The sequence below is a fragment of the Tenrec ecaudatus genome, chromosome 16 (genome assembly GCF_050624435.1).
Source record: "Tenrec ecaudatus isolate mTenEca1 chromosome 16, mTenEca1.hap1, whole genome shotgun sequence".
Taxonomy (NCBI): Eukaryota; Metazoa; Chordata; class Mammalia; order Afrosoricida; family Tenrecidae; genus Tenrec; species Tenrec ecaudatus.
In genome coordinates this window covers 19,427,560-19,442,784 of record NC_134545.1, presented here as the reverse complement: position 1 = coordinate 19,442,784, position 15,225 = coordinate 19,427,560, and the positions used below count along the sequence as shown (strand labels likewise).

General features: G+C 45.7%; 1 protein-coding gene across 2 annotated transcripts in view; it reads right to left on the bottom strand.

Moving 5' to 3' along the window:
* The window catches only part of KLHL22 (kelch like family member 22), a 33,872-nt gene that overhangs the window by 9,192 nt on the left and 9,455 nt on the right, over nt 1-15,225 (bottom strand). For both annotated transcript variants that reach the window (XM_075533715.1, XM_075533714.1), the window contains exons 3-4: nt 6,481-6,646; nt 1,777-2,495 (exon numbers count right to left, since the gene is read on the bottom strand). In XM_075533715.1, coding sequence (XP_075389830.1) covers nt 1,777-2,495; nt 6,481-6,646 — 885 coding nt within the window. The remainder of the gene's footprint in view (nt 1-1,776; nt 2,496-6,480; nt 6,647-15,225) is intronic.

The following is a 15,225-nucleotide window of genomic DNA, read 5'->3' as shown; positions in this document are numbered from 1 at the left end:
GTGACCCCTGTGAAAGGGTCATTTGACACCCAAAGGGTCGAGAACCGCTGTTCTATAGAATTGCTAGAAATCAGAATCAACCCATTGACAGTGGATTTAGGATCAACATTTCACAGTCCAATCGAAAAATTGCATTTAAAAAAAAACCACATTCATGTCAGAGCAGCAGAATTCAATTTGCTCCACACTCGGCAGCCTTTCCTCTGTAGTTTTGGTATCAATGCTTTACAATATGAGCTGGTAAAAGTCCTTAACATCTCAAAAGGTAACTCCTAATTCCCGGGGGGGGGGGGGGGGGAGTCTTGTTGCCCTATATTCTGAAAGCCTACAGGCTCAGAGGTTGGTGAAAGATGAAACAGAAAGGGAGAAAGAACCAAGCTGTTAGGGTATTAGGTTTAGGAGGTTCATTGGGAAGTCTTCAGAGTCTGAGGACTCTGAGTCTACAGTCTTTCTGTAGAGGGCAGCTGTAGCATATACCTCAGTAGTAGCACTACACCTCAGTCCCCAATGTCCGTCCCTTACTGGCTGGGATGAATGCTATCACCATCCAGAGTTCACTTGTAGCAATGTTCTCAAGAGATGTTTTGACCACAACTTTGAGTGAAACCGAGGTAGCTGGCATGGGGCTGAGAGAGAATGTGGGAGAGACAGAGTCCCTTACTGCCAGCTGAGGGAGACCTCTCTGTGGGCTCTACTGAGCTGAGAGGGTCCGGGACCAGAGCAGTCCTATGGGAAGGGGGCGTTGGCCTTGCCCAACTGCTGAGGACAGTATTTGGTAAGGGAGACAATGAAAGGGGTCACTTCCTCCTTCTGCAATACTTTTTCCTCCCATTTAACCAAAACTATTGCCAAGCTTGGTTTGTGTCTCATCTTATAAAAAGTCAGGATGCAGAGGTGGCCCAGGGTCAGCCTCTCCTCATCATTGTCATTGCACTAGATTCCTAGTGGCAGGACCAGGCTTAATGCTGCCCCCACAAAGGTGAACAGAGACAAGAACCCAATCTGCACCTAGTTCACAGATGCTAGAAGGCAGCCAGCAACCGGTGCAAAGCTGTCTTTCAGCTCACTGGGTGGGTGGTCTTCCCACACAGGTCAAATGTAGGACAGAGGGAGGAGGTCACAGAAGTCTAATGGCACTAAGGATGTTGGTGCTTGCCTACAGACTGTGGGACCATCACCTCATAGACTTTAACAGAGGTGGACATGCCCCCAAGCCCCAGTGGTCTGCATACCTTGCTTGGAAACTCCCCTCTCTGGGGACCTCACATGCAGTATGCAGCTGATTAGGCTGGGGACGATGAGACCTGCAGGAGAGCCATAGTTGCTCAGCTCACTGTGGGTGTGAGGAATATGAGGGACACACAGGACTGCATGTAGCTGTCCTCCTTACAGGGCTTAGACGCTCTCCAGGTTCTAGTTCCCCCTTTCTAAGGCCGTCCTGTCACAGGTGGCTGGCTGGAAGCATGATATCTACTCACCACCCAGGCTGTGGCCATGATGGAGGGTAAGCGGGCATGAGGAGGGAGAGGAGAGAAGAGAGAGGTGAGGAGGAGAGGGGGGCACTCAGGTCCCAGTTTTGCTTTTCTCACTGCCACGTCCATCCCAACCTTCTCTCCAGAACCGAGGCACACCTCAGCAAGCAGCAACTATACCGGCTCAGTCTCAGGCTATGGCCACTCTAACCATGGGACCCTCTGTAACTGACACCAGTAATCTCCCTGTCTTCTCAGTCCACCCCTCCAATTGACAAGAGGCACAAACAAGCGCCTCACCTACCTCCAGCACCGTGACTCGGCCCGAAACCCCTGGACATTGTTGTCCCCGCCGATCAAGTACACAAAGTTGTTCAGGACTGCAATGCCCTGGTTGGACATCCGTGGCGCCAGGGAGGCGGTGAAATGCTTCCACTCTCCCAGCAGGGGGTTCAGGTACTTGGCCTGGTCGCTGAGGACTGTGGAGGGTGTGGAGTGGATGCCCCCAAAGCCCACCACGCACTGGATGTCTGACCGCAGCTCCGTCTGTGGGCTCTGCAGGCTGGGCTGCAGGCTCTCATTCCGATGGTACATAAGGGCACTGGCTACCGTATCTCGCAGTGGGCTGGGGCCGAGCTTGTCGTGGAGCTGCTGTAAGACCTCGGGCTCCATCAGCGGGAACCGCACTGCCTCCAGGAGTTTGGGGGGCTCGGGCAGCGAGATCTGATCAGCCTGTACCTGCTCCGGGGTGTAGTGGTAGAGCAGCGCGCCCTCATAGACCTCGGTTTCGCAGAAGACCTCCAGGCGGTTGCTGCTGAGGAGCGAGTACACCTTTTCCAAGGGGAGCTGGCGGTACTTGTCAGTTCGAGAGAAGGCCACGAAGTTCTTGAGGATATAGGTGTCCAGCTGCTCCGTCAGGCGGCTCAAGTCAAACAGCTCTGCCAGCCGGTAGACATCGAGGATGTTTTCCTCATCCACCCAGGACATGAGAAAGTCACAGCAGAAGTGGATGATTTCGGGGATCTGTGGGGAAAGCAGAACACTCACTTAAAGCTAAGGTGGAACTTGTGCTGGGGGCTAATGGTGGAAACACGGTTTGCCTACCTGCCTGCTAGGACTGAACCCTCAGATGAAGAGGCAAACCTGAGTCCTCCTAGTGGCAGCCAACCTTTCTCAATTTACTAGAGCACCAGAGGTGGGCTTTGACGGCCAGCCAGTCCGCCCGGGTGCAATCCCGCCTCTGCAGCACGTTCTTAACCTCCCTAAGCTTCAGTTTCCTCATCTATAAAATGGGAAAGAGTTGAGAGTGGAAAGGGGGAATAAAACGAAATCAAAATAAAGGATTCCAGCAAGAACAGCCCAGTGTAATATGCCAGGTATTTGCCAATTCTTTTAGGAAAATGGATTATTAGAATTTCTCTGAAAATGGGAATACCTCACTTACAGGGCATTATCAGCTAATTAATTGTTGCTTAAAGAGTAATTTTGCTGGCATTTTCAGTGTACAAATAAATTACTTAGAAGTTGTTTTAAAAAACAAACTCAAAAGATATTTCTTGCTTGCCCGGTGGTTCGTTGAAGGTCACCTGGAAACCTACCAATGAGGAAGTTCACTTCTGTCGGCCACCAAATGGCCCAGAATGCACTGTTATGTCTAATGTGTTCTCCTCCATTACCTGCCTTCCTCCTTAGCAAGTGCTTCTGTTTTTGCCAAGTGTTCCTGAAATACCGTTATTACTTGTAAATTTGTCCCAAACCAGGCGCTTCTAAGAGAAGGAGGCTCCCCTTCTCGCCTTCCCTTTCCAGAGCAGTGGGCCTCCACCAGGGTAAAGCTTTCAGAGAATGGGCCAGCCAGGCTGGGCCAGAGCTCCTATATACTACAGGCCCAGAGCCGGGAATACATACGCTCAGAGGTTATCCAACTAGGGTGATGTGGACCTGAGAGCCTTGTTTCTGAGGACATTGTGGAGAACCTGAGCTCATTCCTGTCCTGGCAAAGGGCACTGAATCCACAGGCCGGGGACAGGCCACACACCCCCATGCCCCCCAACTACCTGAACAAAGAGGACGAGCAGGTTTACAGACCCACACTCTTAATACTACCTAAGGTTTTCTTGCATCAAAGGACTGCCTAATGGAAATGCAGAGGGAAATTGGGATGAAGGATGTTACAGGGCAATCAATGACATGAAACAGTGTCTGACATGGTGAATAGAAAGTGGATCTATGCTCCAAGCCTTTACTCAAATTCACAATTAAAAGTCTAAAAGGAAAAAGTTGTATTCATTAGGCTGCTAATCTCAGGGTCAGCAGTTCAAAACCACCAATTGTGCCACATAAGAAAGATAAGGCTTTCTATGCTTGTCAAGATTTACAACCTCAAAAAAAAATCAATCACTGAAAAACCCTATGCAGCACAAGTCTACTCAGGCATTACACGGTGCCAAGAGTCAAGGTTGATTTGCCAGCAAATAGTGTGGTTTTGAATTTAGGGACAGAGAGGTTTCTGAACAAGAAATGCAAGAAATTCTTCCATCGTAAAGGCCACCTTGTCTTAATTCCACCTACCCACCATGCAATCAAAGCTGAAGGGAGACATTAAAACAATATGCTGCATTAGGAAAATCTGTTGCACAAGATCTATTTAAAGCGATCAAGAGCAAAGAGGTCACTTTGAGGACTAAGGGATGCCTGACCCAAGCCATGGTATTTCCAACTGTCTCACACGCATAAGAAAGTTGGACAAGGTATAAAAAATACTACAGAAGAATTGATGTATTTGAATTTGGGTGGCAGCAAAAAAAAAAAAAAGAAAGAAAGAAAGAAAAAGTACCACGGACTGCCAAACAAACAAGCAAACTTGTCATGAAAAAATTCCAGTCAGAGGGCTCTTGAACAATGAGGGTAGAGAGACTTCATCTTACGTACTTTCTACATGTTCTAAGGAAGGACCAGGACCCAGGGAAGAACCTCATGCCTGGTAGAGGGTTAGTGGGAGAGGAAGCCGTCAAGGAGATGGACTCACAGTGGCTGCAACTTTGAAGTCTCACATAATGACAATGAGAATGCAGGATTGGGTTGTTTTGTACTGTTGTACATGGGGTTGCTATGGGACTCAAGGGCACACAACTATGGGAATGTAAGCCACAGCCTTAAATATGTACCTAGACCGCCCTGCTAGCACCCCGAGGAGGGCAGAACAGGGCTAGCTGCTGCAGAACAGCTACACAGAAAGGGGCCTCCAGAGATACTGTACAAGTTTTTTCTGTGATCCAGGATTCTACTAATTGCTCATGCAGTGCAATGGATCAATTTTATATAGCCACCCTTGTAATGATCTTATAACTCTCCCCTAGGGACTGGGTGACATTATCCAAATAAGGTCCTTGTGGCCCACCAAGAGGACAGTACAACTTGCCAATAATGCAAATAAGGGGCACAGCACCCCTGTGAGAGTAGAGACATGCAAATTAAGCGTGGAACATTTAAAGCGAGGATTGGTCAGTTTTGCTGTCCCACTAGACTTACAGTAAGCTATTTCAGAGGTAGGAAGAGAGAACTTCACTATCAAGAGGATGACACAGGAGTGGGGCATGTCCTCTGGACCTGTGGTCTCTGCACTGAGTATCTCGAAGACCCAAGATTCTATATATATGTATATATACAGAAAGAGAGAGAAAGCTGTAACATCAGGTGGAGTGAGACAGTGAGAAGTGATGGCAGAGAAAACAATGGCAGTGGAACCAGCAGACGGATGCGAGTTAACATGGTGGGCTTCCTGAACCATGGAAATGCAGCGCTGAGTGCTTTAGGGCAGGAGACTTCTTGGTGCACTGAAATGGAGTGAGGAACTTATAGGCAGAACTAGAGAGTTGTGTACATTAGTCTGTGTAGAGCAGGGGCTGAGCCCAGGGCTAGAGAGAGGCCTGCCTGCAGGCGGGTACAGGTAAGAAGAGGCTGTCCTGATTGAAAAACTATCCAAAATGGTTCCTCATCCAGAACTGTCATCTAATGCTTCCCCATAGTTTTGAGAGTTGCTTGTGAGTTCTGTATGGCCATGGCAGTAACTTGCAAGAGCCCAGCAAGGAAGCACAGGTGCTAACACAAAGATGGTAGCCTGTCAGACTGCTAGAAAGGTTGGAGAGGTGAGGCATGCCTGACTTCTACTTAGGAATCAGGCTGATGATGTTGATCATGATCCTCTTCCTGCTTGTGAGGTTAGACGGGGAAGTAATTTTTACAGTTAAAAGACACTGACTGGGTGAGGGTGGGGGGCGTGTATAAAAATCTATCGGTACCGCTTAAGAAAATGTAGAGAGAAGCCATCTGACTTCTAAGAGCAAGGCTTCCTATAGGTACTGTGTAACTGCACAAGCACTGCTAAGTTTCAATAGAAACTTCGAAAATGCCAAGTCACATGAATGAGCCCTCAGACAACTTTCTGAATTCTGTAAGAAGACACATTTAAAAGTTCTATGGCTTAAGTGGACAGCAATTGTTTTGAGAATGATGAGGGCAATGAATGTACAAATGTGCTTTATACAATTGATGTATATATGGATTGTGATAAGAGTTATATGAGCCCCTAATAAAATGATTTTTAAAAAAAGTTCTATGGGAAATGCTGTTTGAGAGAGAGATCCAGTGTGGGATAGGCAGATAGGGCCCACTCTGAGGGGCCAGAGCACACAGACCACAGGGCCACAAAGCCATGAAGATGCAGTGTGGTAAGGAGAGGCTAGCAGACAGGGTAAAAATAACAAAACTGGGAGCAACAGTGGACTAGGGTCCTGGGTCAGGGCATCAGGGGTAGCTCAACTTTAGACTCACAGCTGGTCAAGGTCTCCTATCAGCCCAAAGCCAACCCCTCCCCTTCATATACTTGGTCTCAGCACCCCCACCCTTCTCTCTTGACTCCCTTGACCCTCTCTCACACCGATGCCACCACCCAGTGGGCACCTCAGAAACCCCATCTGAGTCTGTCCTGCTTGCATGCAGTGTGGCTTACCTGAAGCTGGCAGGCGGCCACCAGCGTTTCCTGCACATTGCTCAGGCTAAGCTCCAGCTCAGAGGTATAGATGAAATGCAGGATCTGGCACATGGCCTTGTAGGACACACCGTGGATTAGCACTTCCTCCTGTTCCATCTCCTTCAGACCTCCAGCAAACATGCCTCTGCAAAGCACATTGACAGGACAGGAGTTTGGTCATAAAGAGGGACAGGAATCCCAACGCCAAGCTTGACCGAAGTGAGCAGACTGGGCGCAGGTCGGGACACTGTACTTGTAGCACTCTATGACTGGCAAGGTTCGAGTAGCTGTGCTAGGAATGTCCCTGTGTTTGTCTAGGTACACTAGAGAAACAAAGTCAGAGAGGCTCTGAGGTGTTAAAGAAAAAGGTTTATGTATGAGCAACTGAATATTGGGAAAACATCCCAGCCCAGTCCAGATCAAGTCCATAAGTCTGATATTAGCCTATAAGTCTGACACCAATCTATACAGTCCTTTTCAGACTCACGAAACAATGCAATGATGCTGAATGCAGGAAGATTATAGGCCAGTGGATGGAAAGTCTTTTAGCTCCAGTGGTATTGTAAGCATTTCAGCGCTGGCAGTGGTCTCCAGGTGGCTTTTCCAGGTCCAGGGTTCTGACTACATCAGAGTAGGTCCAAGTGGTTTCTCCTCAGGGACATCTCGCAGAGAGTCAGCCTTGTCAGTAGAGGGTCTCCAAGGAAGTGATCCAAGAGAGTGATCCGCCTCCAAGGAGGAAAATACAGTTCCTAGAATTCTCAGAAGGCCATGTCCAGAGTCTGATTGACAGACTAGACTCCACCCCTTCACTCTTAATCCTCAAGTCCCAAATTGACACCAGACGATGTAACTACCACAGGCACCATCCTCTTTTGCCACGTGTCCTGGAAGGCATTGCCAGGAGGCATGAAGATTGGGGCCAACCCCATTTTACCATCTGTTGCTGAGGAAGGGGCCAGTTCTGCCACTAAGAAGGGGCCAAATCTAATTATAGATGGGACAAGAGAATCTTGTCATACAGAGGGGCTTCCAAAAGCTCATGGAAAATGCACACAAAGATCATAGAATTTTCCTATTAAGTTTTTTAGAGTCCACTTGTCCATTTTTAAGAATTAGTTCTCTTTTTCCATCTAGATGGCTCAGATTCTTTCCTCATTTTCTATTAGACTGGATACTTGACTTTTTTTGGTGTGGATGAGTTGATCTTCATTCTACTTAGTCTTTGGATTGCAGGGTTAAAAAACAATATAGTCAAAGTTATCATTCTCTGGTCTTGCTTTGGTGTCAAATTTACAAAGACCATCTTCTATAATATTAGAAAATATGAGGGGACTTCAACCTTTAGGGAAACATTTTCATTATCTTCTCGTTCCATTTCCCCGCGTAACTTTTTGAAACCAGTCCCTCTCTCTTTCCCTATGTTTCCCTTCATCTTTTTTCTTTCACTAAACAAGAAGATGGTTGAACATTTTTGATCTGCCTGGAACTGACTTTGGGTTTAATGTGAAACAAATAACTGTCCTTTCCATTGGCCCTCTCCCCAATCCGTGACGTCTTCCAGGGCACAGCTAAAGTTCTTGACAGGGTTGGGATAGTTTCAAAACCTCCCATTCTTTCCCAATAACTTGTCTCTTCACATGTAAGGAGTGCAGGTTCACTGAATACAGTTTATCACAGGTCTTAGGAACAAATGTTACAATCCCAGGGTGGGGCCAGCAGTTCCCATGCTGCGTGCTGATGCTGACCAAAAGGTTGGAGGTTCAAGTCTACCCAGAGGTACCTCTTGAAAGAATGGCCTGGTGATCTCTCGAGAAGCACGTAGTACCCTGATGCACTTGGGGCCATATTGAGTGGGTAGCAACTCAAAAGCAACTGGTTGAACAACTGATTTAAGTCATCACCTTCCTTTTCCTTGGTTTCTCAACCATTTATTTTCAATTGGAACATCAGAATCAGCTTATTGTATTCTCCTGACCAACTTTCTTGTTGATCCTGGTGATGTCTTAAACATGTAATGAAATCCACATCTTTATAATGTAGATTTCACAAAAAAGGCAGGGTCCAGCTCCTCTTTGAAGGTCTCTTGTGAGCCAGGTGCTTACCTTTCAAGAAACACAATTCTTGGATGTGAAGTTCAACCCTAGACTTTCTGTATCTTGTTACACTTGCCAATAAGGTCTTTCATTCTACTACTCCCTCCACACCCAGCTGTTTTTACACTTTTTACTCTATGACTTACTTTTATGATTTTGTCTTTCTCTTCACCCAAGTTCACAACCCACCCTCTTAGTTTATCCTCTCTGCAGCCACCTCTGGTAATCATCATCAAAGAATGTTCTTTTTGTGTGAAAATCTTTTCAAGATAGTGGTTTCAGGCAGTCTTTGTCATTGGCTTATCTCACTCAAGGAATCCTGTGCTGGCATTGTGGTTGTGTGCTGGGTTGCTAATCACAAGTTACTAGCGGCTCCTCAGAAGAAAGATGGGGCTTTCTACTCCTGTAAAGTTAGTTCTGAAAACTCACAGGGCCAATTCTACCCTGTCCTGGGGGGTTGCTACGAGTTGGCATTGCCTCAATGGTAGTTAGTTGTTTTTCTGTTTTTTATTTCACTGGGCATCTCATTCTCCAGGATCATCTGAGGGATGATGTATTTCAAAGACTCACGATTCTTCTTAACACTGTGTTGCATTCCCATGTGTGGAAGTACCATAGTTTGTTTAGGCACGACCTCTTTGAGCAGATTGTCATTTGCATTTATGGAGATGGATCTTGCTCTGCTCATTCCACATCAGCCCCAGGGTGCACACGCCACAGTGCTCCGATGACTCAACTGTGTTATTAGTCAGACCAGTTTGCCTGCACCTTCCAGGACTGCGCAGTCCCGTATAGTGTATGCCACTTCTAAGCAGAGTCCTCTACTTGGCACTTCCTGTCCTGCCCTGGCCGGTAGGAACCTCAGACAGCCTGAGAACAAACACGGTAAACACTGCTCCTGAGCAGACTCTGGGCCATAGGGATGACAAGTCTGTTTCATCATTTCAATAAGGGATCTGTGGCCTGACAAAGTATTAATACTATGTGTTTATATGTGCTGCAGATATAGCAATACATGTACATCAGGAATGGAAAGATTTTGTTCCTGCCAAGGGCCATTTGGATATTTATTCTCAGGAGAGGGGGGTATAAAACATTTAATTATCTCACTCCTAATGGAATGGCGAGGAGCCCTGGTGGCATAGTGGTTACATGTTAGACTTTGAAACACGAGGCTAACAGTTCAAAATCATCAGGATCTCCTTGGGAGAAAGAAGCTTTCTACTCCCATAAAGAGTTAGTCTTGGTGTAATGATTACATATTGGGTTGCTAACTGCAAGGTCAATAGTTCAAAACCACCAGTCGTTTCTCAGGAGAAAGAGGATCTCTATTTTTGTATGAGTTAGTCGCGGAAACCCATAGAGGCTGCTCTATGTTGTCTTATAGGGTCACTGTCCGTTGGCATAGACTCAATGGCAGTGAGTTTGGTTTATTGGGTTAATATGACTGGAACTGCTCCTTTTTGGCGAGGTTTGTGATGTATGGCTAAGAAGTTTGATTTTGTAGGTCTTATAGGGCTTTTGGACCACATGTTTTCCACCTCAGATGTAGTACCTGGTAGAGTACACAGCACGCTTTTCAAACTTCTTAGCCATACCAAAATACCTAAAGGAATGAGCCACTGGGTTTGAGGGCTCAGGACTACAGTTTTAGGAGACATCTAAGTTCATTGGGATAACAGCTCACAAAAACAATATTCTACATCCTACTTTGGAAAGAACTGGGATCTTAAAGGCCCCAAGGTGCAATGATTAGTCCTTCTCTGTCCAGAGCAAAGAAGAGTGCATAAAATCACACTCAAGTTAGTCCAAAGGACTAAGGGCCATATGAACCACAGCCTGTACGACCCTGAGACCATAAGAACTAGATGGTGCCCAATGAATGCTATTAACCACTCCAACGAGGATCATAATAGAACATACTAGAGGAGGGGGGAGGGGGACAAAATAAATTAAAAATCATAAAATAGACCAGGCTTACTGTTCTGAGTCTGGTGGAACTCCCAAGGCTGTGGTCCCTAGACACCCCTCAAGCCTGGAACTGAGCCCACCCTTAAGGATCACCTTTCAGCCATACAACAGACAAGCCTATAAAGTAAACACCAAAGAGGAACATACTCCTGGGGAGCAAAAAAGGGAAGAAACCAAAAAGGCCTTTACAAACAAAGCCACGTGGGTAGTTAAGAACAAATGTCAATGGCGAGACTGAGGAGGAAGTGGGAACTGCAGGCAGCAACCAACGTCACGAAACAAAACGTATATAAATTGTTGTAAAGAAAAAATTTGCGACAGCCTGCTGCGCACGTCGCGGTCTTGGAACGGCCTCCCGCGCCAATGGGTTCCGTGGCTTAGTCCCTTGTCCCCGTGCCTCGCCACCCGTGATCGCGCGCCGGTCTTCTTCCGCGGGAGCATGGCGGCCATCCCCTCCAGCGGCTCGCTCGTGGCCACCCACGACTACTACCGGCGTCGCCTGGGGTCCACTTTCAGTAACAGCTCCAGTGAAAGTGCTGAGTTCCCTGGGGAAGCCTGCTGCTCCATTCATGGCCCCGGTGTTGGGAGTCTCCAGAGCACCCAGGACCCCCGCAGGCCGGTGACCTGGCAAAGGATGCCATGGGGAAGCCCCCTAGCAGCCCAGCCTCCCCAGCACCAGGCCCCTCTTGATCAGCCAGCAGCACCACCAGCAGGGCCCCTCCTGCCCACCCCATAGACTAGGCAGGCTACAGTTGGAGAAGTGCCAGGTTCTTTTTATAGAAAAAAACAAAACACCCCAAAGAAGCTGAGAGAACCCCCTCTGTACTATCGATCACAACACCTGCAGCCCTCGCCAAGCACCGTGTGGAAGTAAACACAAAATGGCTCCGATCACTCGCTTTCCCAACACCCGCAGCCCTCACTGAGCACCGTGTGGAAGTAAACACAAAACCACTAAAAAAAAAAAAAAAGAAAAGAAAAAATTTGCTCTGTAAACTTTCACCTAAACAGTATTAAAATGCTTATTTTTTATTTTTACAGGATCTGTTGGAGGCATGGGCCTTAACTCAACCAGAAGTGGGTTTGAAGCCACAAAAAAATATTTTGGGGACAATTACAAAAATTTGAGGGTAGGCTCAATATTAGATAAAATTATTGATTTTATCATTCCCAGAGATTTCTTTCCTTAGTCTGAAGGTTTCTTTTCACTTTTTTGATAAAGCCTTTGGTGAAGTAGCTATCTCATTTGTCATGAGGTCCTAGTTTAGTTTCTGCTGCTCGTTAGATAATGGAATATTATGCAGCCATAAAGAGCAATGAAGTTCTGATGCCACAACACGGCTGAACTTTTGAAAACATGCTGAGAAATACACCAGTTGAAGGTGGACAAATAACATATCATCTCACAATGTGAAAGCAGCAAAATATACAGAAACCCAAGATTATTGATGGTGTAATGGAATATGCATAACTCAACTCACACCAGCTGCTCCTCAGGAGAAAGATGAGGGTGTCTGCTCCCATAAAGGTGGAAACCCAAAGCAGTTCTCTATCTTCTAGGGTGACCATGAGTCAGAATCACAGTGAGTTTGGTTTGACCCAGTGTGGGCGGGAGGGAACTCTTGTTTGGGAGGTACCGGGTGTATGTTCACAATGGTGGACTGCTTTGTAGGAAGGCAGCAATGATGAAGGCACAACATGAAAGTGTAATGAATATCACAAAGTTGTAAATGTACAAGTGTTTTGTTTTGGTGTGCATGTTTTCATAAGTGACAGACCCATGAGTCCCTCAGGTACTTCGGAGTTACGAGAAGAAGTGGGAAATAGCTATAGACGAGTATGCAGGGAAAAGCAGAATGTGGAAGTTTCTTGGTGGTACAGTTAACACACTTGTTGCTAACTGAAAGATTGGAGGTTCTCTGCCCAGAAGTGCCTCAGAACTTCATGGAGCATGGTTTACCTCTCACACACCTGGGGGTATCAATGACTTGATGAGTAACTGCAAGGCAACTTTTTTCCCCCCAGGATCCCAGAAGCCACAAGAAGGGTGTGGACACTTACTAACAAATGTTAGAAAGAGCTAAGAGAAGCTCTGACCACTCAATTCTTCTACCTTTCACTGAATATACAGGAAGAGCCAAGGAGACTTCTTTCCGTTTTCAGATAAGAGGGAGATCTAAAACCTTCGTGCATAAATAGGCTGAAAAGACAATGGAAATGTTCCATGAACTTTTTGAAAAATTCCATGTATTAGAAAAGTCAGGCAGTTAGATTGGAGTGTAGGTTATCCCCTCCTGGGTTACACAGAGGTACTTCACCCCTTTCTCATAGTCCGGTCCTATGACTTGTTAATTATAGGTCTAGATGCAGAAAAGAGGATATTGGAGACATCCAGCAATGGCTTACAAGGCTTCTACCTCAGGCAATGCCCCAGGTAGATATATTCTTTAGGGATAGCTGATTTAATCTTATTGATGGGGTGGGAGGGCTAATTGTTTTATTGGGGATGATAGTTTAGCAGACAAATGTCAGTTCCTGATTATCTGCCCACATGCACCCATACAAGTTTCAGGATCCCATTGTTTCCCAGTCAAAGCCCTTATTTTAACTGGAGGGCACAGCTAGGGGCTGAAAACTCGACGACTGGCATTATCATTCACCGTCAGACTCTGGGCTTTCAGCACTGCAGCAGCTGTTATTATAGGAAACTCAGCTTTCTTTTAGGGCACAAGTGGCAACTTTCAGGTCTTGTGTTGTGGACTTGAGCTATGACCCTTTGAAGCTTTGAGGTCATCTTTCTTTTACCACTTTGTCTCAAAAGTTGGACCACCAACTTATACTTCTCACTTGGATAAAGATAAAAACGAAAAAAAAACAAATTCACCGCCATCGAGCTGGTTTTGACTTATAGTGACCTGTGTGACAGTGTAGAACTGTTCCTGTGGATTTCTGAACCAGCAACTCTTTATGCGGGTATAAAGTCTCATCTTTCTCCCATAGAGCTGTGGGTGGGTTTCTAATAGCTTACTTTGCAGTTAACAGATCAATACAAATAGTAGAAAAGTATCAAATAATACACAAGTATTCAAAACCTTTCCTTATAAAGATATGACCCACTGGTGGTAATATTTTGCATATTTCTAATGTCGCCGCATGCCATGGATTAGCAGTGCTTGAGGCTTACCTCTAGAAGAAGTGGTGTCACCCAGTGCCTTTAAGATAGCCAGACTTAGAAACAATTTAGAAACTTCGTCCTTAAGATACTATTCATCTAGAGCAATGGTTCTCAACCTGTGGGTCTCAACCCCTTTGGGGTTCTAAAGACCCTTTCACAGAGGTCACCTAAGACCATCGGAAAACACATATTTCTGATGGTCTTAGGAACCAAGACACTGCTCCTCTATCATCTCCAGGCGGGTCTGCCCACATGCAGACACACCCAAATACAAGTAAATGTGAAAACATTACCCATGCTACACCATGCTTCGAGACAAAATTTCATTTATTTGTAATTAGAAATATTTCACAATTTATAATTATATTATTTTTGTGATTAATCACTATGCTTTAATTATGTTCAATTTGTAACAATGGAAACACACCCTGCATGTCAGAGATTTACATTATGCCTCATAACAGTAGCAAAATCAGTTATGAAGCAGCAACGAAAATAATTTGATGGTTGGGGGGGTTACCACCACATGAGGAACTGTTATTAAAGGACTGCGGCATTAGGAAGGTTGAGAACCACTAGTCTAGAGCTACTCTCGGCACCAAATATCTCCCACTAGGTATTCCAGATGAAAAAACAGAAAAAAAAGTTCCACTGGGTGGAGCTTTAACAGTACCTATTTTTCCTGCTAGGCGAGCATGGAGGAACTCACTGAGTTTGTATATCCAGTGGTGTCTCCTGGGAAAGTTCTCTATGGTCACAGAGAAATCTTTTCATAAAAACAGTTCACTTGTTTTGGGGGATAGCCTATTTAAGAGAACAGGAAGTGGCTGTCAAATTGTTTCCTGCTCAGGAAAAACGCTGCAGAAACTGATGTTTAACACAGCTTACAAGGATAGCGCGATGGGAAAAGCTCAAGTGTACAAGTGGTTTTCTCTTTCAAAAAAGGTGAAATGATACCTTCAGGACCAAGGGTGTGAGGGACGATGCTGGGAGAGTGGAGGGTGAGTGGGTTGGAAAGTGGGAACTGATTACAAGGATCCACATGTGACCTCTTCCTTGGGAGAGGGACAGCAGGGAAGGGGGGAAGGGAGACTCCGGATAGGGCAAGATATGACAAAATAACGATGTATAAATTACCAAGGGCATATGAGGGAGGGGGGGTTGGGGAGGGAGGGGGGAAAAAAAGAGGACCTGATGCAAGGGGCTTAAGTGGAGAGCAAAAGCCTTGAGAATGATTGGGGCAGGGAATGTATGGATGTGCTTTATACAATTGATGTATGTATATGTATGGATTGTGGTAAGAGTTGTATGAGTCCCTAATAAAATGTAAAAGAAGAAAAGAGAAAAAAATGATTAGGGCAAAGACTGTACAGATGTGCTTTATACAATTGATGTATGTATATATATGAACTGTGAAAAGAATTGTATGAGCCCCAATAAATTGTTAAAATTAAAAAAAAAATACAATTAAGATGGAAATAAAAA